Source organism: Amphiura filiformis, chromosome 3 (genome assembly GCF_039555335.1).
Source record: "Amphiura filiformis chromosome 3, Afil_fr2py, whole genome shotgun sequence".
In the NCBI taxonomy this organism is placed as follows: Eukaryota; Metazoa; Echinodermata; class Ophiuroidea; order Amphilepidida; family Amphiuridae; genus Amphiura; species Amphiura filiformis.
Genome location: NC_092630.1, coordinates 63,821,289 through 63,844,096, shown reverse-complemented (window position 1 = coordinate 63,844,096; position 22,808 = coordinate 63,821,289). Strand labels below are relative to the sequence as shown.

Below are 22,808 nucleotides of genomic sequence, written 5' to 3'. Positions count from 1 at the left end.
GCAACTCCGATTTCTTGAAATCAATTGCAAGACCAGAATAATGTTTAAAACCGCTGAGAATTTCTTAAGATTTCCTCAGAGAATAATTTGACATCTCTTAAGTACAAAACGTTATCATCAGCATAAGCGCCAACTTGACCTTACTGTTACATACTGGACATGACAGTAAGTTAACATAATTCCATTAACATCATCATTATCAATTTTTAATAAGTAAACTTAGTGTCACTACGAACTATGCATGTATACAACAAAGTCATGACCATTATTCATTATACAAGACGAAATATCTGTGTAAAATAATATCAACCCATTAAAGTATTTAGGCAGTTTTAAAATGAATGACCACTCAATTTTGTCAAAGGCTTTAAAAAATTAATCAATAACATTTATAAGTAAAATATAATTATGTATTTATGTGTAAAATTTTGTAACAACACATAACACATTAGAAGCAATTTAGAACTAGCAATTCAATACTTACAGGGGTATTTCGTTATTCTAGCATCCTCATTTTATGGTATTGGGTCAATAGATATACGAAAAAAAAAGCGTATTTACGAAAATACGACATTAGATTCGGACATTACATTTGCGAGTTATGCATTAATTTCACACAAAAGTACATATTTGGACAATGTCTTTGTCAAACGATCGAATCTGCAAAAAAGTTAGCTTGGGTTTCTGATGGTATAAAATATCAATATTATTATTGAGTAATAAAATCATTTCTAATTTAATTTGGGTGACCATTTTTTTGTTCTATATGGTCTACCCACTGTACTTATGTATCTTAATCATTTAAATTATATTATATATCATGTATATATCTGCATAGTAAAAATAAACTGGAACTGAAACTGAAATATGTTTAATACCAATGGATGTTTACATAAATATTATAGAACCAAAGTACATCCCATACCTAAACCCCATTTGTTTCACATTTTCCCCTCACTGAAAGACCACTTACTAATCTCAGCCATACTTGAGGCATTGTGTAGCCCTACATACATGACATAGGGAAATGTTCTCATTTTGATGTGAACTTCCTCTTCAAATTGCTCAATTTAATTGACCCATCTTTTCGTTCTCAGTACAAACACTGGTCAGCACTCAGCAATGCTTCATCAGCACTCGGCAATGCTTCATCAGCACTCGGCAATGCTTTATCAGCACTCGGCAATGCTTTTTATGTAATCGCCTGTTCGCCAGTCCCATTTCATGTCGATTTTATCCTAATGTATTCAAAAGGTTTCACATCCAAGTCGATGTTATATAGCCTACATTATATCAAACATAAATTGCACCGGACACCTCTGATTGTATGAATTAAATTGAAAATGGAAATATATTTCGAAATAAATTTCGAAATATCTTTCTCAACCCTCAGTAAACTGGGACAAGCACTGTATATTTATGAATACGACCTCTTAGAATGTAGTGCAAGTTTCAAGGACGGTTTCAGCTCACAACTGACTATTAATTTTGGTAATGGGGATTTTACCAACATTTTATACAAAGTAAGGTGCATTACATGCAAACATATTATTGCTTTTAAAATTGCAATAACTAATGAAAATAAAAATAATTATTCACTTTGGTGCCAGTGCAAAATATCTGGTTTAATATGTGTGGGCCTACAGAATATTGAGGGTTGAGTTACAGAAGGTTATCAAAGACTATTTCTATGTGTGCATGCATGATTCACGATTGCGTTACACACTTAAAATTGTTCTTTTACCAAATTGGTATCATAAGAACGACACTTTACTTTTTGCCCCTTAACAATGTAATATTTCTAGTAAAAAATCGTTGTTAAATTTAAAGTCACATGTAAAAATTTTGACACGAAAAGAATCACGATTTTACTAGGAGTTATTAGAGATCTTATTTTACAAGGAATCCAGTCAAAAGGACTGTGCAAAACAAAATCTCGTTTATCGTCTCAGGTTAAAACACAAATGCATAATCCGACACAAATAGGACGTTCAACAGGTGATCTTGAAGAATGGATTATATATTCACACTGGATGATCTCCGTGATCTGAAAGAAATAATCAAGCAAGAATAAACATTTCTCAATTTTACAAATATTCAACAGATGTTATGGTCATTGTATACACCTCACGAAAGTACATTACAAATATGCATGAGCTATCATAACAATATCTTAAGAACCACTAGCCACTTTTAAGAATACTGTAGGAACCGCCCTATATTCCCTAAACCTACCATGTGGCACGGTTATAGGCATTTGTGAAGCAGCTTGCACTTGACAGGTCGCCGTTAATGTCATAGTTTCTTTTACTAATGTTTCAGGATTTCGGGATGACATTAGCTGAAAAAATATAACATCGGCACCGTAGCTCTGTGGTTGTGAGTTTTCGTTGGTCACGCAGTCCTTAGTGAAATACAAGATCCCATTCTCACGGAACAGGTCGCTGATAAGTTTTGTAGTTCCCAATAGCGTTATGTTGTTTTTCGCCCAGATGGTAATTTGGACAACTGAAAGCAAGAGCCAGAAGTTGAGAATGGATTGATAATATTGTCTGCATTGTCAGCCATTTTTTCAGAGGATGTTTCAAAACATTTATGTCTACGGTATGAACACATTGAGCAACATACAACAGTTATTCATTGAATTTTGAATAATACATTTACAGTTAGATATAACTATAACTTTATAAAAATGTTAGAATTATTTTTACGGACTTAATATTTGCACATGTGATATTTGCAAGCATACGTGAATTATGCAATATGGCTGCAATAGCAAGCAATAATGCATTTATCCTACAACTATATCACCAGCAAATACATGTAAAATCTTCCAAGTCGCATTTCACCAAATCTAATACGTACATGCCAGATGTAAGCATTAAAGCACACGGAGTCTAAAACATGCTGACTTCCTATTCGTCCAATCTTCAGGGATATGAGAATGTCTTTATACACCCTCTGATCTTCAACAATGGGATATGATTATTATTTTATATACTTACATATATTTGAAGGTTTTAACATACACGTATTTAATTAAATTAAATACACAAAATTGGTGCGTACCTTCAACGGGATATTGACATTTATTACCACAGCCAGCTGGCCGAGGGCAACATCGCTTGGTTATGACACAATCTGCATCATCCTGGCAGGTATCATGTAAGGCACATTGTGGAGGTTGGGGACTCGTCATCTCTTACAGGTGGACACTTATCTGTAATGTCAAGAGAAAAATCTAATATGTTGGCAGAATGTCCAATGCCTTTCGCACCCCAGTGGCGTAATCAGGGGACAAAGGGGTAGCTGTCCCCTGTGAAAAGTCTCCCCCCTCCCTTGTAGCACTTATATAGACGCTTCCGTACCTTGCAGAGAGCAGACAACAATAAAATTGTTAGCAATAGTACAATATGCCACTTGTGGGTTGTGAGTGTTGGCTAGGGGTCGGTGGGATTCGTAGGTATTTGTGTGTGGGGTTTCCTCCTAAATATCTTCCAAACACCCACAAGATTCGCGTTGAAGCTGATGAAATTAGGTTAAAATAAATTAATATTGTTCCTACACTTTTGTCTACTTACAACGAGCTGTCATGTTCTGTTGGATTACTCCTTTCTGAGAGAATATTGACAGTTTAACCATTTCGTCTCTATTGTAGCGTCCACGAATCTCAACCATATTGAGTGGTATGATACCATCATTTGCAACACCACTACAGAAATGATGCGGATGGATGAGTATTGGGGAAGCGGGCAATTTACCAGGACCAACGTGGATCTTTACCACCAATGACCTCCTGGGAATCTTGGAACCTTTGTTATTGAAAAAAGATAAGAAACCAACATCAAGTAATTTACGAGAACTCCACATACTGCGCCAATAAAGTATCCTTACACTTGGAAAAATAATCACAATTTCCAATCTAATCTAATCCTGCCCATTATGACACCACATTGAATCCAATGTGACTTCAAGAAGCAAAGTTACAAGCATTTGATTAGACGAAGGTCCCGTTTCAAAATTACTAAGTGTGGCAGTCACTGTGGAGTGCCGTACCATTATAGTTGAGCAATTACGAACAATTGTTTTCAACCTGTTTGTTCTTCTCTTTACATGCAGTTTTTCAACCCAGTTGACAATTTAGAGAGAGGAATGTCTCGTAATATGTCAAGCAGGAAAAATCTCCCGCTGTAAATTGTTTTCAGAGGAATTAACATTCCACCAGTATGTTGGTATAGAGCACATACCTTTCGGATACTGGTAAACTCGTCGCAAACTATTCGGGGGCATTCCATATTCAATTGTCACTTCTGCCACTCCCTTGAAGTTCTTCTTTGGTGTAAACTCGGCAGTTGTGAGTGCTTTGATGACATCATATGCTGGTCCTGATATGGAGAAGAACGTTGTCATATTAGGATACATTCCCATTTGGTCGAAGAAGATACGCAGATCTTTTTCGGCTTTCAATGTCACCAGCCCTTCCTCAGCATAGACGACACTATTCAATATACCTGAAAGTTATAAATCCGCGGGTCGGTAGGATTACAAAATACAAATACTTAAAAAAAAAAAATCTTCGGGCACTAAACTTTTCAATGATCCGATCCGCAGTATGAGAAGTATTTATTATCTGATTCACGAAAAACACTACTCTACCACAAAAGGCGCAAACATGGAAACGTTATTTTGGATTTTTAAGAAACATCACCGCGGCGCGGTGCGCCGTTGTGATGCGAAATTACCTTTCATGTGCGGTTCCAAAACATTTGGAGTGATGTTGAGCGGAACAGTGTTGCCCTGTTCCACGAAGATAGATGGCCAAAACGGCACCATGTTAAATGTCGGATAATTGTGTAACATATTAATGCAACTGTCTGTACTCTTGATTCCCCATACCACCAACGCATCAGATGCGAGATCCGAATCGTCTCTGTACATCTTAATCTGGTGAAGAAGAATCACGTTATTTCTTAATCTTAAGGAGAGGAAGGAATAGACGGTAGAAGGAGTACGAAAACACCACCCACCACCGGCACCACCACCATGCACTACCACCACCACAAACAACAACTGCAACACCACCAGCAACACCACCACCACCAAAAACAACGGTACCATGAACAAATTATGAGCTTTAGAGAGTGGATTTCTATGCGTCTGATCGTCACATTAATGGAAATAACGTTCACTTTCTTTTGCCTTTAATGGTTCATTACCTTAACCTTCACATTGCAGACATCCGTCACATTCTCACGGAACTCAACTCGAATTTTCCGCAAATATTGGTTACATTCGTCAACGGTGAAGCAGTTAAAGATAGGAGCTCCTGCTCCAACGCTTTCAACGAATGCAATCTATATAAATTAAAATACGAATAAAATAACTGGAAAATTGATCACACCTGGGTGATGCAAACAAATCCCCGAAATATTGAAAGGTCCGACTATTTTGCATTGCTAGACAGGCATGGGCGTCAATCCCGGGTGGGGTGTGTGGGGGGGGGGGAGGAGTAGTGGTTGTAGGGGGACGTATCCCCCATCTATCGGCAAAAGTACCCATTTTTTGTTCTTTTTGGCCACTTTTAAACGCTTTATATAATCATGATAACCTTTAGCTCAGTTCGAAATACCGTACATTAATAATTATTCATAACCTCATTAATAAACGCGATGCGTGCGATCCAATCATATTTTATTATTTGTGAAAACGCGAACGCAAATCGAGGTCATTAATATCTCACAATTGACCGCAAAATGCGTAATTGTTCCAATGTCGCACACAATTGACTTCTGCGTGCGCCGTATTGTGCGTCCAACGAACTGCGCGCGCGCTGGCTGCCGTATTTGGATTGCGCGCTACCATATTTGCACAGATTCTGATACGCACTTTTGTTATTGGTCGTTTTGTTTTAGCCTGATCGATTTTGGGAAAGGGAAGATGTAAAAATTGTTTATTTTTACAAACTTTTGAGGAAAATTTGGTGTTATTTTGTAAAGTTAAAAGATCAAAGTGACGGTTATGAATGAGGTTAATAACTTTGCATCGGTTATATGTCGGGCATTGTGAAAAATCTAAACATTTTGCTTTGGACCTCGGAATATCCCTCGGGGCTACGCCCCTCGGGATATTCCTCGGTTCCAAAGGCAAAATGTTTAGATTTTTCACAATGCCCTCCAAATAACCGATGCGCAGTTATTAACCTCTAATTCATAACCTCATTAATAAACGCGATGCGTGCGATCCAATCATATTTTATTATTTGTGAAAACGCGAACGCAAATCGAGGTCATTAATATCTCACAATTGACCGCAAAATGCGTAATTGTTCCAATGTCGCAAAATTGACTTCTGCGTGCGCCGTATTGTGCGTCCAACGAACTGCGCTCGCGCTGGCTGCCGTATTTGGATTGCGCGCTACCATATTTGCACAGATTCTGATACGAACTTTTGTTATTTGTTTTAGCCTGATCGATTTTGGGAAAGGGAAGATGTAAGAATTGTTTATTTTTACAAACTTTTGAGGAAAATTTTGTGTTATTTTGTTAATTTTAAAGATCAAAGTGACGGTTATGAATGAGGTTAATAACTTTGCATCGGTTATATGTCGGACATTGTGAAAAATCTAAACATTTTGCTTCGGACCTCAGAATATCCCTCGGGGCTGCGCCCCCCGGGATATTCCTCGGTTCCAAAGGCAAAATGTTTAGATTTTTCACAATGCCCTCCAAATAACCGATGCGCAGTTATTAACCTCTAAATAATAATAATAATAATAATAATAATAATAATAATAATAATAATAATAATAATAATAATAATAATAATAATAATAATAATAGAGAAAAATGGCACGCTTACTGAGGTATTGACCCTTATTTCGAAGCGTAATTTCCCTTCTGCTTCCTTTGACATTGACCGGAACTTCACGTTTGTGATTTGGAAATATCTGACACCGGTGTTGTAGTAAGTGAAAATGCTTCTGAAATGTTAAAAAATAAGCACATGATAGAATAAAGAGAAAGAAGAACCACACATCACACACTAGCACAAATTAACATGAAAATACAAATGGAAACATAACATATCATGATATAGTTATATATAAAGCAAAGAAAAAATGAACCCCAGACCTCCCACTTCACAGTCGAGCGGACGTTCTAACCACTGAGCTACAGTACACAGACTGTCCCTGATAAACAGGGTTCATGTCTGGTATGGATAGTGAACAGTCAGGGTAAACAGACAACAAACCATCACCAGCGTACGAGACCAATTCATGATGCTTACCCGCCAGCCTAATATCACAAACAAGGGAAGAGGCTGACGCATCGCACACTGCAACATAGAAACATTTACTGATCTCGTGCGCTAGTTGGAAATGCATTTAATGTTTTTATGTTCCAGTGTGCGACGCGTAAGCCTCTTCTCATGTTCGCGTGATAGTAGTTGTTTTCTCACTGGCAAATTTGCCCAGGCCTATAATAAACTAGATTTCGCGGTTCTCGGGTTTTTAGTATCGGGATTTATGATGTTACAAAACATGCGAGCACGCGTTAACGAGCCACCCGCACGCGATAGCGCGCGGACAGAGGGAGGGACGGACGGACATTTAGTATCTGGATTTAGGATGTTACAAAACATGAAAATCAATCGGGATAAATGTGAACGCAATTAGGCTGATATAACAGGATAAGGTTTAACTACGGAAAAATATTGCCCTCGGAAATAGTCATCGCACCGCTCGCACGCGAATCGCACCGCACGCACGCGAATCGCACCGCGAGCACGCGTTAGCGAGCACCCGCACGCGATAGCGCGCGGACAGAGGGACGGACGGACGGACGGACATTTAGTATCTGGATTTAGGATGTTACAAAACATGATAAAGAAATAAAATCAATCGGGATAAATGTGAACGCAATTAGGCTGATATAACAGGATAGGGTTTAACTACGGAAAAAATATTGCCCTCGGAAATAGTCATATTCTGCTACTAATATGCCTCTGCACGTGTGCCGGTTTGAAATATGTGTTAAAAATAGGCCTATTGATTAGTATTATGATGATATGAATTTTACTAGTTCTTATCGGACTCAGTGTAGGTTGGAACTTTTCAACTCGGTGTGCGTAGATTTCTTTTTGACATGGGGAGGGGGGATTGGGTTGAAAAAAAATCTTGAAATAGGCCTATAGTGAATCCGGCACCTTTTGGCGACAAAATAAGTTTATGGTACACATGCGCGCGAAACGCAAGAAAAAGTTTGCCATTTTGAAGCTAAACTGATGAAACATTGTGCAAAAGCGGAATAAATTTGCTCGTAGCGCTAAAAATTTGGGCTTTGGGGGGCTAAAATGGCCAGATATGAGGTTAATTTGGCGGGTAATTTGGTCAGAAACCCACAAACAGGTGTCAACATTGGGGAGATTGCAGTGGCGGATTTAAGCTGTCAGCAAGTCAGCAGTTGCTGACAAGCCCCCCCCCTGCTTTCTTTGCTTTTTTTTTTTTTTTTTTTGCTTTAATTGTTTTCTGAAAAGGTAATATATATGCCCGTGCATGCAAGAGGACATTCTATTTATGCCCGCATTTATGATTCTTAAAAACTTTCATTAAATTTTGCCCGTTTTGGCCACAGCAAGATTCTATAGAATCAGGACTACGAATTGGTATCTAGAGCATTACACATTCTCAAAATACAAGTAGGTCATCTTGTATGGGTCCAGGACCCCCAATGTTAGACATAAGCGTATCATCAAAGCTGGCTCTAAAACTACAAAGGACCCCGTATGTGGACCGTTGACTTAAGCCTAAAGGTCTTTCCCCTTAGATATGAATTTTGCCAATTTTGGCCCAGATATCCAAGATCAAGAGTTCCCGGGGCCCGAATGTCAATACAAAGGGCCAGTCGTTTCTCAGTAACTATTCATGGGTACATGAGTTCCAAAGGTCAAATATTATAGGCCCACTTGGCCATAGGCGTAGATCCCGGAGGGATTGAGGGGATTTATCCCACCTAATATTTTGCCAGGGGGGGATGATCCATACAATCATCCCCCCCAATGTTGACGGCTGTATGTGGGTTTCTGACCAAATTAACCTCATATTTGGCCATTTTAGCCCCCAAAGTGCAAATTTTTTCGCGCTCGAATTTATTCCACTTGTGCACCATATTTCAACAGTTTAGCTTCAAAATGGCAAAAATTTTCGCGCGCTTCGCGCCCATTTGTTCCATAATCTTATTTTGGAGCCAAAAGGCGCTGGATTCAGTATACTTCGATAATTTTTTTTCCAACCTCATCCCCCCAATGTCAAAAAGAAATCTACGCCACTGCACTTGGCCCTTTGTTTTAACATTTGCAGCCCTCTGCCCCAGGCCCTAAAATGTTTTTAAAAAGTAATTTAAAGCAAATATAACAGTTAATGGTACTGAGTTGGTACACCCAACACTTGGGTATAGTGTACCTTTACATGGGTAGATGAGTCTCTCAATGTCAAATATTATGGGTTACAGGACCCAAATGGGCCAAATTCACGCGTACCAAGGGGGGTCCACACAATCATCCCCCAATGTTGACACCAATATGTGGGTTGTTTACCAAATTAACGTCATATTTGGACATTTTAGCCCCAAAAGTGTACATTTTATAGCGCTTCGCGCGAAATTGTGACCCTTTCGCAACATTTCGACCAGTTTAGCTTCAAAATGGCAAAAAAATTTCTCGCGCTTCGCGCGCATTTGTACCATAACATTATTCTGTTGCTTAAAGGTGCTGGATTAACTATACTTCAAGATTTTTTTGAAACTCATCCCCCCATGTCAAAAAGAAATCTACGCCACTGCTGAGGCACGCTCCTGATTTCAACTGTTTACTATTGGGCCCCCAGGATATTTTGCTGACAGGGCCCTTTTCCTTAAATCCGCCTTTGGGGATGATTGTATGGACCACCCCCTCCTGGCAAAATATTAGGGTTTACCCCCCCGGGATCTACGCCTATGAAATCTATTCAACTATAATAATAGCCAACAAACTTATATGTTACCTCGCGACCACGGTCTTCGGTGGAGACGTAAGGGCATCAACGTACATCTCAAAATCAAATGAAGCAAACGCACCAGCAGTGTTGTCGTCCATTATACATGTATTTTGTGTTATTTCCTCGATTTCAACGTGAATGATACTAATCCAATCCGAACATACGTTATTTAACCAAAAAGGTGGCAATACACGCGGCCATCGTGTCCATTGCTTATTAGGATATGGGTGCCAGAATCTACTATACCAAGGAGGCCATACATTCGGTTTTAAGGGGTCGCTATTTCTCCCTGTCACTATGCTCCATTTGTTTGGTCGTTGTTCCACCATCCATGTTTTCTCTGGTATGTTCCTGTTTGGCGGTATTGGCCACTTTTCGCACCACGGAATAAACATTAAGGTAGATAAAACTTCATTAACTCCATCCAAGGACCCTGTTCACAAGAAGAAAATGAAATAGATAAACGTTGGAATTGCACAGCCGCCATCGGCGCTGTGCATTGTTTTTCCGCGTTCTTCTTCTTTCTTCTTTCTTTGCACAGCCGCCATCGGCGCTGTGCCTTTCACCGCGTTCTTCTTCTTCTTCTTTCTACTTCTTTCTTCTTCTTTCTTCTGTCAACATCATAATCACCCATCGTAGCCACATGCTTTCAGTCATGTTGACCATACTTGGTCAGTAGAACCGTTTGGTGGTGCCACAGATGTCACATGATCAACTTTCGGTCAAAGGTCATCCACTTCTGGTCAATGGTCAAAAAAGCTACTCACAGAATTCGGGTCAAAAGGTCAATCAAAAATTTAAAAAAAATCAAAATCCATGTATAAGTTCCGATTAAGCTGAAATTCACCAGGAATATCCCTTATGACATCCTAAGCACTATGTAATATTTTGCGGGGTCAAAGGTAATTAAGGATCACTTCCGGTTATCAACAAAACCGCCTGGTGGCTGTGCTCGCGGTCGCAGGTGACCGCAACCGATCGTACATCTAGTTTCAAAATGTTTCAAAATGAATCTTTATTATTACATTATTCTGCGGGAAAGGGGTATGAAAAATTCAGTTTTCGTCTGATACCGGTCAATGTACGCTATACACAACTAGCGTATTGTTGAATTATGATGTTTAATTTACTACTAATAATGAAGACGTCCTCTGGAAAAAATTGCACCCCGGGATTGCACCATATGCATTAAAATCCAATTCAGTAATTTGCTTATCGGAAAAAATCATCAAAATTCATTTTTGATGATAGTGTCATTTCATAGATGTGCTAACATACAGGGTGTAACAATAAAATTTGTACAATTGCATCTTGACTTCTCAGGAAAAAACTAAAAGAGTTACGGCACAAAATGTTATATGCAATTATATCATGGCTAAAAGAAGACGTTTAGTTGGTTTCTTTACTAGCTTGGGTTCAAAAGTTATGCCCGATTAATTAAATCGTCCAGAAAATGTGTTGGGCCACTTTTGCCATGTTAGCGTATATCAAGTTTGAACCGCATAGATTGTGCTTATCGTGCATCGAACATCAAAGAACGGACACAAAAGAATTATAAGTGATGTTTCTTCATTTAATTAACATGAACTTAATAATAATATGATATTTCTTTAAAATCTATAAATGAAGTCATGAAATTTCTTTCAAATTAATAAATAAAGTAATTTCTCATGTCCCTGAGATATCATTGGTAAAACTGAGAACAGTTTTTTCACCCATAAGTACAAAATAATAAAAATGTGAAATTAAGATCAGCTGGGCTTCTAGCTGTACTGGGGCGACCACTATTGCCAGCATTTCTGTCAACAAATTGTACATACTTCTCATAGTTATATGCAATTGTACGCCTTGAAGGAAGACGTGAGTTTGGAAAATGAGCTATAAACAATCTTATGGTTTCTGCTTGACTCCATGTGCTACCGAATGTCACAACCATAAAAATACGTTCTTCCAAAGTGAATTGGGGTTAAAGGTGAGGTTGTTATGTCAGTGCTTAGTTGTGACTTTCAAAAACTCAAGGAGATATTCTAATATGTAATCATTTCTACCACTTCGAATGCCCCATTGTTCAAATCGACCTATCATAAGAACACCGTCCAACTGGTCCATGGTTCAACTCTATTCAGTCACTTTTGTAACACTTAGACAAAAGTGGCCCAAGCGGTTTTAAGACTAGGTTACATAATTGGCTATATCTTCACTTGTATACCTACGATTTTATTGGAACAAAGCTTATCTGGTGGCTAAAGATATTATCTTGATAGAGAAATTAATATCAAACCAAAATATAGGTGGCATACTTGTGTCATTCTATTTTCAAAATTGTACAAATTTTATTGTTACACCCTGTATAGCCTGCTATAGCCGAAAGCCGGGCATACTAAAGACAGGATAAGACATTTTACAAGAATCTGCAATTTCTCTACTTCAGTTTTGGACACTATAGGTGACAGCCGGGTTAGAATTAATCGTCAGAGTCTCCTCTATCTGTTTAACCCGGCTGTCAGTTCTGAAAAGTAACGTGAACTGAGATATGTTGGTTGAAAAAATGTGCTTTTTGTGACTTCCTTCCAATTTTTACCCCAAAATGTCAAATATTAAAACAGCCGCAACTTAATTTTTTGCTCTGAACAAAAGAAAGCATATGAATACTTTATACCTACATGTGAACAAAGTATTCCATCATATTGGTGCACAATTTGGGTTATAACATTATTTTATTTTCATAATTGTTAAAATTCTTTACCAAAAATGTCCATTTTTACGCTATTGTTTTTGAAATGAAAATGTATCAATTTGACAAATATTTATATCAATGTATTGAGCTGGAAGTTTGAATCAAAAAAGTTAAGTTACATATTCTGTGAACCATAGTTTTTTACCTATGACCTTCCAAAAACCATAGGCCATTTCAGCATGAAATTCATTGAATTTTTCCACTTTCATACATAAAAGGGAGGCCGCAATAGCAAGTCATATGATTTAAGGTTTAGCAAAGGTCTTTGGATTTAAAGAGGTCACATAGTGACTTTGGTGTTTTTATGCAGCATTTTTAGAATGGTGTTAACATTAATCTGGTCTTTCATTTTACCCGGCTGTCATTTCTGAAAAGTGACGGGGGCTGAGAAATTTGGTTTGAAAATGCATTTTTTTTGGCTTTTTTTACAATAATTATACCAAAAATAGGAATATTGAAATAGCTATGAAAGTAGATTAAGTATGAACTTCATATTTGCTGTGGAGAATGCATGTTATATGTATATTCAATAAAAACAAAAAATGGATGTTTACATCTTGCAGAAATATTTTGGGGAAAATTATTTTGGTGATTTTGTTCAATTTTGACCCAAAAAAGTTAATATGACATGAAATGACAAACGGGTTTAAATGAAAAGATCAGATTGTTAGACCAATCAAATTAAGAAAAATAAGGGGTTAACCCAGCACTAATTGCAACAGAATCCATTTAATCACCATTCATTTCAGGAAAGCATATTTAATAACACTTCAAAAGTCCAAAAACAGTGCCTAATTTGCATAAATCGAAATGGCCGCTTATGCAGGGGTGAAATGTCAAAGTTGGTCAAATCTTAACAACAATACCAATGTATTGCTCTCCTCATATGGATTCAGAAAAAGTATAGTTTGACCAGTCTCCGACATATAGTTCTTGAGTTATAGGCAAAAAAGTCAAAGGTCAAATATTGGGGCCCCAAGGGCGTTTACAATTAAAATATGCTCCAATTTTAATCAAATTGGTCTCAAATTATTCCTTTGGCAAAAATAAATCAAAATGATAAAAATGCATTGCATTGGATGTTTTGTTTAATACATTGGTAACAACACAAATAGGTCAAGGTCAACAAGGCACAATTATCTTCTTTGCTATGTTACTAAGGTAACAAACCACCCGAGATATATGACAAACTATTCTTTTTATTAAATGCTTTTGCAAGTGGAACAATGTGAGACTGTTTTGATTTTATGAGACCAAATTTTGAATTTTTTTTCTGAATCCCTGTGACGAGAGGAATACATTGGTATGGTTTTGATTTGACCAAATTTGAAATTTTACCCCTGCATAAAGCGGCCATTTTGGATTTATGCAAATTAGGCACCGTTCCACTACTTGGATTTTTGGGGACTTATAATATATTTTTTTTGTGATAGCTTTTTGGAGATGGGCGCATGCAAAATGAATTCTGTTGCAATTAGTGGTGGGTGATTTCTTAATTTGATTGGCCTATGTGTAGATACATTTTAACACCATAAGAAACTTTGTCCAAAAATGTTGCACGAAAATCTTAAAGATGAACATACACGAGGCAATTTCAATTGCCAGGCCCATTATTTAGTGAGTGAGTTATGTGCTCACTGACCATGAAGCTCAGCAATAATTGGTCAAAATACACGAAGCCTTGCAATTCCCCGAGTATGGTCATAGGTTTGGGGATATAAAACAAAGTTAGTGGTTAATGATTTTCATAATCATATCAAAATGGCACATGTGCTGTCTAGACAGCAAAATATCACCATCCTGTGTATATCTATACAACGTTACTTATCTTAAAGAAGAGACGGAGAAGGGAAACAACTATCAGAAGGGCATGTTGGGTACGCCAATAACAGCATAGGCATACAAATGTATAAATTATGTATTATACAACGTAGCATGCCATGTGCACACATTACAATGTTGGTGGATCAAGTTGGTCCCTACATTTCCCAAATGAATGCAGCGACCAGCTGGTGTTCCCTCAGCTGATTGGCTGGAGGCGGTTAGAGTACATGCAACAACCTTGAAAGTAGAGCATGTCTCTACTTTTTTGCATGTTGCTCGGGGTATCAATTTCACCCTGCAAATCCAAAATACACGGCGCAATCTTGTTGCAAGGTGTACCGAGGTGGTCTGCAACAGGCAATTGCTTGGGAAATTGCCTCGTGTATGTTCAGCTTAATAGAGCAGATAGACCGATGTGGCCTCTCTTTAATACGAAGACAGAATGACATAACAGAAGTGTAGATGATATGAGGCATACCTACAAATTCCAAGTTTCTCTTGCCGTTGTTTGTAGTAATGCTTCTGTCTTGATTGCGATAGATCTTGTAAAAATCAGAATCGCTATCAGGTACCCTCGGTCGCATCTTAGGCTACAACAAGATGGAAATGCATATCGTCGTTATATTATTATTTGGAAATGCTTCGCTTTACTTAAATACATGCAAATATTATTATTGGTTAGTCTGCTTTGATTTGGGAAATAGCATGTCATAATTGGTCAACATTTTTTTCTAACTCCATTTGTGCGTAAACCTTCCTCGAATTATATAACACTAGATTTCGGGTTGGGCGGTTCTCGTGATAGGCCTATCTCTAATTACCCAACACCCGTTACCCATTATACTTGTCCTGACCTTTCAAACTACTACGATATACGTCTCTCAAGTTAATCATGTCTTAAAATAGGCCTATTGGTCCGATGAGATGCACCTGTTAAGCTGGTTTCATACTACCCTGCCGCTGAGCGGCATGGCGCACGCGCATTGCAGACAAACGGACACAATCAAGGCTTGTCATTGGTTGAAACGCCAAAGTATGCTGGGGGCATTAGTCACTGTAATGCTTTCCGATGCTCGCACTGCGCCCGTCGTTACTCCGCGCACTATGCGATAGCGCACCGCGAGCACGCGATACGCACCGCGAGCACGCGTTAGCGAGCCACGCGCACGCGATAGCGCGCGGACAGAGGGACGGACCCCAGACGAACGAGCCTGACGGACGGACACGCCATGATTAGTATTATGATATGCGATATCCGAGTGCCCTTTAACGTGGCTGTGTACTCTAGACATTGTTTCTTTCGCGAAATAGAGCCTTTTTGAAATGTATTTACTTTGTTATGTTTTTTTATAAATACAAGGAAAGAAAATCCAGATTTGTTAACTCTAACTGCTCTATTTTATGGATTTTATTTCACTATAATTCACTCGTTTCCACAATTTAAAACATAAACATAAACAATGCGATTTATAAAGCGCCTTTTACAAAAGTAGGCAAAGCGCTAAAAGAGAGAAAGACAAGAAAGGAAAAAGAGCTAATCAGTGGGAAAGAGGTGGGTTTTAAGGAGATTCTTGAACGTGGTAATATTTTCTTGACCTCGGACAGTGGTGGGCAACTCGTTCCAAAGGCGCGGCCCCACTGATGAAAAGACGCGATCGCCAGCTTGTTTCTTGGAACGAGGCACTTCAAGTGTGACAGCAGCGTCAGATCGAAGCGCATTTAAGATGTTTTGTGGGTCCGAGGTTGAAAATAAGAAGAGAAGTAATCGGGTGATTGAGTGTGAAATGCTTTGAATGTCTGGAGAAGACTCTTGAACTGTATTCTTTGGGCAACAGGCAACCAGTGGAGAGATTGGAGAAGAGGAGAGGCATGACTGCGACTCGGTTGCCTGAAGATAAGACGGGCAGACTTATTTTGGAGGACTTGAAGACGGTTTAGTTGTTTTTTGTCTATACCATTGAAGAGTAAGTTACAATAGTCCAGTTTGGATAAAATGAGAGTGCGGACAATGTTATGACACTCATACTGCAGTTACTGTCCGTTTTCCTATACACAATACACAGTGCTCTCACCATTGAGCTGTGACCTGTACAAATCGTGCCATGTTGGAAGGATAGGCATTTGCCTAGTTAACGTCAATGTGTGAAAAATAACCGGCCAATATTAAAAGTACTCTCAAAAACTTCTAGCAAATATATTTCTCTAACATGACCTAAAATTACAGCTAGGTTAGATGTTCAGAAATATTCGTACTTTGGTAAAACAGTGAAGGAGGGCAAGGCATAGCTAGCCAAATCCCGTGTTAATTGAATGGAGATTTGACCAAAAATTTTGGTAAACGGACCGCTCACTTCTGAAGAATGCAACACGAAAACGGTACAAGCTACATTTAAAGTACTCTCTGTTCGATCATCATGATGAGTTTCTTATATAGTATGCCGAAATTTGGTACTGTAGGTGATTGACAAAGGGTCGTACTTCGCTGATGAATAAGTGACAGTGAACATGAAAATCAGCGCCCATAACCCAAGTTAGTAGCTAGTTAGTGGAGGCCGGCGTCACGGGACTGATTATTGATTATTGAAGTGCCTTATTAATAGATACGCACGATTTAGGGCAAGAAAATATACCGGGACACTTTTGGAGACATCATTATCATCATCATCATCACCATCATCATCATCATCATCATCATCATCACTTTCTACATTTTTATACTGTTTTAATGAGATTTTTTTCTTAAAATTGATGTAACTATAATTATTGTTTAGAGCGTGATAAAAACATCACGATTTTCATCACAAAACAAATATAATGCATATCGTTTGTTTTAGAGCGTGATGATGAAATAAAACATCACGGTTTTCATCACGAAACAAAGTAATACATAAGAAATCAATTTTTCGTGAGTGATGAAATAAAACATCACGATTTTCATCACGAAACAAAGTAATACATAAGAAATCGTTTGTTTTAGAGCGTGATGAAATAAAACATCACGATTTTCATCACAAAACAAAGTAATAGGCCTACAAAAGAAATACATTTTTCGAGAGTGATTAAATAAAACATCACGATTTTCATCACGGAGCAAAGTAATACATAAGACATCGTTTGTTTGATTGCAATCAACCGCGACAGTTCGTCTCACACACATAACAATGCACTGCGATCAAATCTAATTGATTGAATGGACTGCACTGCGCCATGATTACGGTGCACCGGTTCAAATCCTTTGTTTGGAGCCAATCAATAATTTCACGTACAGCCTCTATGCAAATTAGAGTTTACACACGCTGCAGCTAGCTGGGGTAATCGATCGAAGCTGGTTGCGGTTAGTGATCGAATGCATGAGCTTATTTACTTTACTGAATCGATTTACTGGATTAATTTCCTGTTAACTGGGTTTAATGCCACAAAGGTCGAATCGGGCTTGCCACGGACCATAAGTGCATCATGAAGTGTCGGTATCTAAGTATTTACGGATACGATTGAGATTTCGCAGCTGCCAGGTAATGGTACGAGACAAATTGGTAGTGTGATCGGCCATTGTCATGGAGTAATCAAAAATAACACCCAGGTTACGGATGCTAGGGGAAGATGGAATTTCCTGATTACCAAGATGAAGGGTGAGATATTGCAGGGTCTTATAGTGGTGAGCAGAATGATGAAGCAATAAAAAACTCAGTCTTAGATTAATTGAGTTTCAATCTATTTCTGAGAATCCAAGCCTGCAGATCATTAACACACTGGCTCAACTTAAATAAATAAAAGGAAAGAAAATCTTTGTTGTACCATCGGGGTACATTTGGGAGCACGTGTGGCCGAGTGGATAAGGCGCCCGACTCATAATGCATAGGTTGTGAGTTCGAGCCCCGCTCGTGCCAACGTGTTGTGTCCTTGGGCAAGGCACTTTATCCTCATTGCCTAACTGGGGGGATGTGGTTGGGTTGGATTGGATGTTTGTATAGTTGTTTGTTTCAATGTTGCAATATTGGCGCTGATTTAGCTGCTGCCTGCAAATTGCATTGTGTCTGTTTAGGTGTGTTTAATGTACAATTCTAGCAATTTGACTTGTGGGTCACCATTAGAGTTTGAAATAAAAACCTTCCTTTGTACACGCGAGTTTTGTAGTCGCGCAATTTGTTAACGCACAGATACGCTTCGCATACGCAACGCTTACCTGCATGCGCGGCGCATCTTATGCATATGCAAGCACCACGGAAGCACTGATTTTACAAAAACCTAGCGGTCAAATGGCTTCGTTTTAGCTGATAAAATGTGAATTGTTTCAAGTTCTTTCCCCCGATTTAAACATCAAGATATGAAAAGATTTCGCCCAATCTTCTCAAGGGGCTGTGGATTTACCCAATGTTCACGTAATGTAAGGTAGAAAAACGAGAAATGCCGCATTCTACTGTGAGCTTCGATCAAAGTGCAAAATGTGACCTCTTTAAACTTCAACGGCCTTTATTTCAATGTTCATTTTCTCGGTAAAATGACGATTTAGGTACACGATAACTCAATAAATACAGCATCTATAGGTAAGCAGTTATACTCATCAAAAAAAGCATGATCGACTTAAGAAACGGTTTTCTCATTTTTTTATATTTTGGTCTATTTCCGTTAGGCATCATTTTGTGCAAATAGGCGTTTGTGAATTTTAAAAAGTTCATTTTGATGCCTTATATGGTCAATATCTTAAACGAGAGCGATAACCGCACCATAGCTGAACCATGTGGCTTTGGCAGTATATTGTGGTAGGCCTATACCACTATCACCCGGAGTTTTTAAACATATTTTCAACATGTTTAGAATGTCATAAGGATCATTGCGTTTAAATTTCAGCTCAATCGGAGCATTTGGAAAACTTGACCTTTGACCACTTAATGACCTTAAATGAATCTTAAAATGTTTTTAAAATGTTTAGATTGTCATAAGGATCATTGCATATAAATTTCAGCTCAATTGGAGCATTTTGAAAAACTTGACCTTTGACCCCTTTATGACCCTTAATGACCTTAAATGAATTTTAAAATATTTTTTAAATGTTTAGAATGTCATAAGGATCATTGCATTTAAATTTAAGCTCAATCGGAGCATTTTCAGTTAAAATGTCCTTTTTGACCCCTGTGACCCTGGATGACCTCTGACGTTTGGAAATATTTTTATTATATTCTTTATGTTTTCCTCTTTCATATGACACCACTCATGGGCTCATACCTTCGTGGCATTTAGAGATATGTCCATTTCAGACTAAAAGGTTGCTGAGTAAGGAAGTAAGGAAGTAAGGAAGGAAGGAAGTAACATAGACTACTATAGGCTGAGACCATTTCATGGTTCAGCAAAAATAAGGCCAATATCAAAAAACTAAAAAAACCGTTTTTGGAATGGTGCCTCAAGACTAAGAAAAAAACAAATAAAAACAAAAAATTTTGGAAAGAGTGTTTTTTGTTATGATGTACCGAAGAAAAATTGCTAAAAAATCACTTTTTTTTGTAATTTTCTTCATAATTGTTGTTTTTACACCAAATCTGTATTTATATTGACATTTATTGATGTCTTGCCTTTATAAAAAATATATACTTTTATATGACTTGCGTGAATAATTGCAAAGTTATGGCAGTTTTACTACATGCATGTCTGAGAGTACACAGCCTCCTTAACTTTACGGACACCAAAATTCGCTGTCGAAGTGACATAATAATCGGATTAACTACCATAGCAATAGATTAATACAATTTTTGAATAGATCGCCCTGCACTACAAGCAGGTTGCACTCAGCACCTGTGTATGTCTGCAATCATAGATTGAAAACAATGCGAGTGCGAGTGATCAGCATTTCTTTGACATCTTTGGTTCAATGCATAGGTACAGCGTGAACATTGTAGTGCAGGGCGATCTATTCAAAAAATGTAGTTATCTATTGCTATGGTAATTAATCGACAGCGAATAGGCAGCAAAAGTTTCCACATTGGGTGTTCATTTTAAAACATGATTAAAACTGTTTGTTTTGGCGATATATTTTATATGCCCTTCTATTTTCGTTTACTTATTTAATCAAAATTATGGTGTCATTCACCCCGAGTGAGAAATCACTCTACAGTATCATTTCGATTAGACTATCGTAAAACGTCACAATGGTCTTTTGTAAACAGAGGTCTTGTGCAAGACGCAAGCTGAGATTTAGTTGTAGCTTGTAGCAGTCACTCAGAGAGATAACACCTCTCTATAAAATCTAGGTGTGCGTCAAGATTTGGAAACAACCTCTTAGTCTAGAGCGAGAATAATTCTCGCTAATTATTACTTTGATAAGTTTGTTCTACTCCCAGTTCACTTGTTAGTTTTAATATAAAAATACGAACGGAATGAAGAAGATGTAAGGTAATAAATAACTTAAATATCAGTAAATTGTGGTTTTGATTGTCTTGTTGTTTGAGTGATAATGTCCGTGCTTGGCTGAGTCTGAAAGCCTAAATAAGACCCTGGTCGAACCTCTAGTTCTCTGGAGAGCTTTTTATTAGCGCCCATACCAATGCCAAATCTATGATGAAGAGCCGATGAACAGAACTACCAATCTGAGGGACTAGCCGAGACGAGCGGACCAAGACGCATCTACCAAGCCGTGTGATTTATCCTGGTACCAACCTCGCTGCCTAAAATATTTAGCGAGTCCTATTCCCTCAAAGCTCTTTATTAGAACTCTATGACTTGTATACGTTCGTTCTGCCTTATCGGAGGGTTGTGGGTTCGACTTTCGAGACCCGGTGGTCGTAGGCGTAGATCCCGAGGGATAAGGGATGAATCCCCCAATATTTTGATTGGGGATGGTCCATACAATCACCCCCCTCCCCATTTTGACGCATAATATGTGTGGGATTCTGGCAAAAATCAAGCTTGGCCATTTTAGCCTAAAACGTGCCAATTTTTGCGCTCTTCGCGTAACTTGAGCAAGTTACCCGTCGCACAGCGTCAACATTCCTCTATATCTTCGTGTGAGAAATTGCCATGATAGTAGGGCGAACCACTAGTTGTTCAACAGCACGGCATGGCGACTTTGTTCCGCCGTGATTTAATACTTTCGAGATAAAAGACCGACCACTTCGGGCAAAGTATAACACACCACCTGTACCAGTACGAACACCATCTGTACGATAGCTTTTCTTTTCCACTACTTATATACGCATGCTCTGCTGCGATCTGCGCATGCTCATTACCCTTTTAACGTTTCTAACTTAAGCAAATTCTATTTTTTTGTCAGTTTATGTTTTCAAGACGCAAGCGGGGAATTCAATACGCAGAGTAAATGTTATCAAATTTTTTTAACACATATATTCATGTGCAAGCCTTACAAAAGTTTTGTTCAAATAGCAAAAATAAAGAAATATATTCAAGGATTTGAGATTTTATCATATCAATAGTAAATGTAGCTATAGGAGCGTTGTCGGGTCACACAGTTCATATCAATCCAATTATATGTGCTTCAGGAATGCGTGTCGATTCGGACTATTCATTGAGTTATCAATTTTATAGAGACTGTGTAAATACAAGCTTTATTGTCCGACTTTCAACAATAGAATAATCAATCTTGCCTGGATATTTTGAAAGACAACCAACTCAAACAGCTAAATTAATAACACGGTCTCAAACCTTTATAAGCTATAACATGCATGTTTTCAAAGTATATGATTTGTAGAATGATCTTTTGCAAAACATCAAAGTGTTATATTGAGTTAGATAATGAAAATCGAAGTAAGTAGTCCAAACTTACCGAACTCTGCCAAATATTTATATCAGGTGAGTTATCAGTATTCCGAATGACAGTAATGAACCCATAACCATCTTTCAACTGACTGTGTCCTGCATAAGTTTGTTTTAAAAATCTGTCAGACCATATTGGCTCTATATGTCTCATTTCAATAGTTGCAATTTCATCAAACGATGCCATCTGTGCAATTCAATGTAACATAACATAACATAACATAACATAACATAACATAACATAACATAACATAAAAATTAAATTTAAGTTAAACCCGATACACTTTTAAACCAGGGTAAAATGACGTATTTTGGCCTAGATTTAAAAAAAATGCATTTTTGTTGTTTTCGTTTTCCAGATGACCATGTATTTAGGGTGGGTCTCTTTAACCTCTGGCCCTTGACTATGTTGACTGACAATCCAATCAATTATTAAAATCTGAACATTATCTT

General features: G+C 38.0%; 1 protein-coding gene across 1 annotated transcript; it reads right to left on the bottom strand.

The window, feature by feature from the left end:
- Positions 1 to 885: 885 nt before the first annotated feature.
- Positions 886 to 4,428, bottom strand: LOC140147420 (uncharacterized). The gene is made up of 5 exons (XM_072169198.1): positions 4,248 to 4,428; positions 3,582 to 3,812; positions 3,070 to 3,220; positions 2,236 to 2,508; positions 886 to 2,047 (listed from the first exon to the last, which is right to left on the bottom strand). Exons 1-3 carry the CDS (start codon positions 4,426 to 4,428, stop codon positions 3,162 to 3,164), a joined length of 471 nt encoding a protein of 156 aa, XP_072025299.1. The 3' UTR covers positions 886 to 2,047; positions 2,236 to 2,508; positions 3,070 to 3,161.
- Positions 4,429 to 22,808: the final 18,380 nt, after the last annotated feature.

What these genes read in the sequence shown, in the direction of transcription:
- LOC140147420 (XM_072169198.1), bottom strand. Translation starts at nt 4,428, where the DNA reads ATGGGAATGTATCCTAATATGACAACGTTCTTCTCCATATCAGGACCA. An exon ending in AGTTTACCAGTATCCGAAAG is followed by an intron (nt 3,813 to 4,247) that starts GTATGTGCTCTA and finishes TCAATAACAAAG; the next exon opens with GTTCCAAGATTCCCAGGAGG. An exon ending in ACAGAACATGACAGCTCGTT is followed by an intron (nt 3,221 to 3,581) that starts GTAAGTAGACAA and finishes TTGACATTACAG; the next exon opens with ATAAGTGTCCACCTGTAAGA.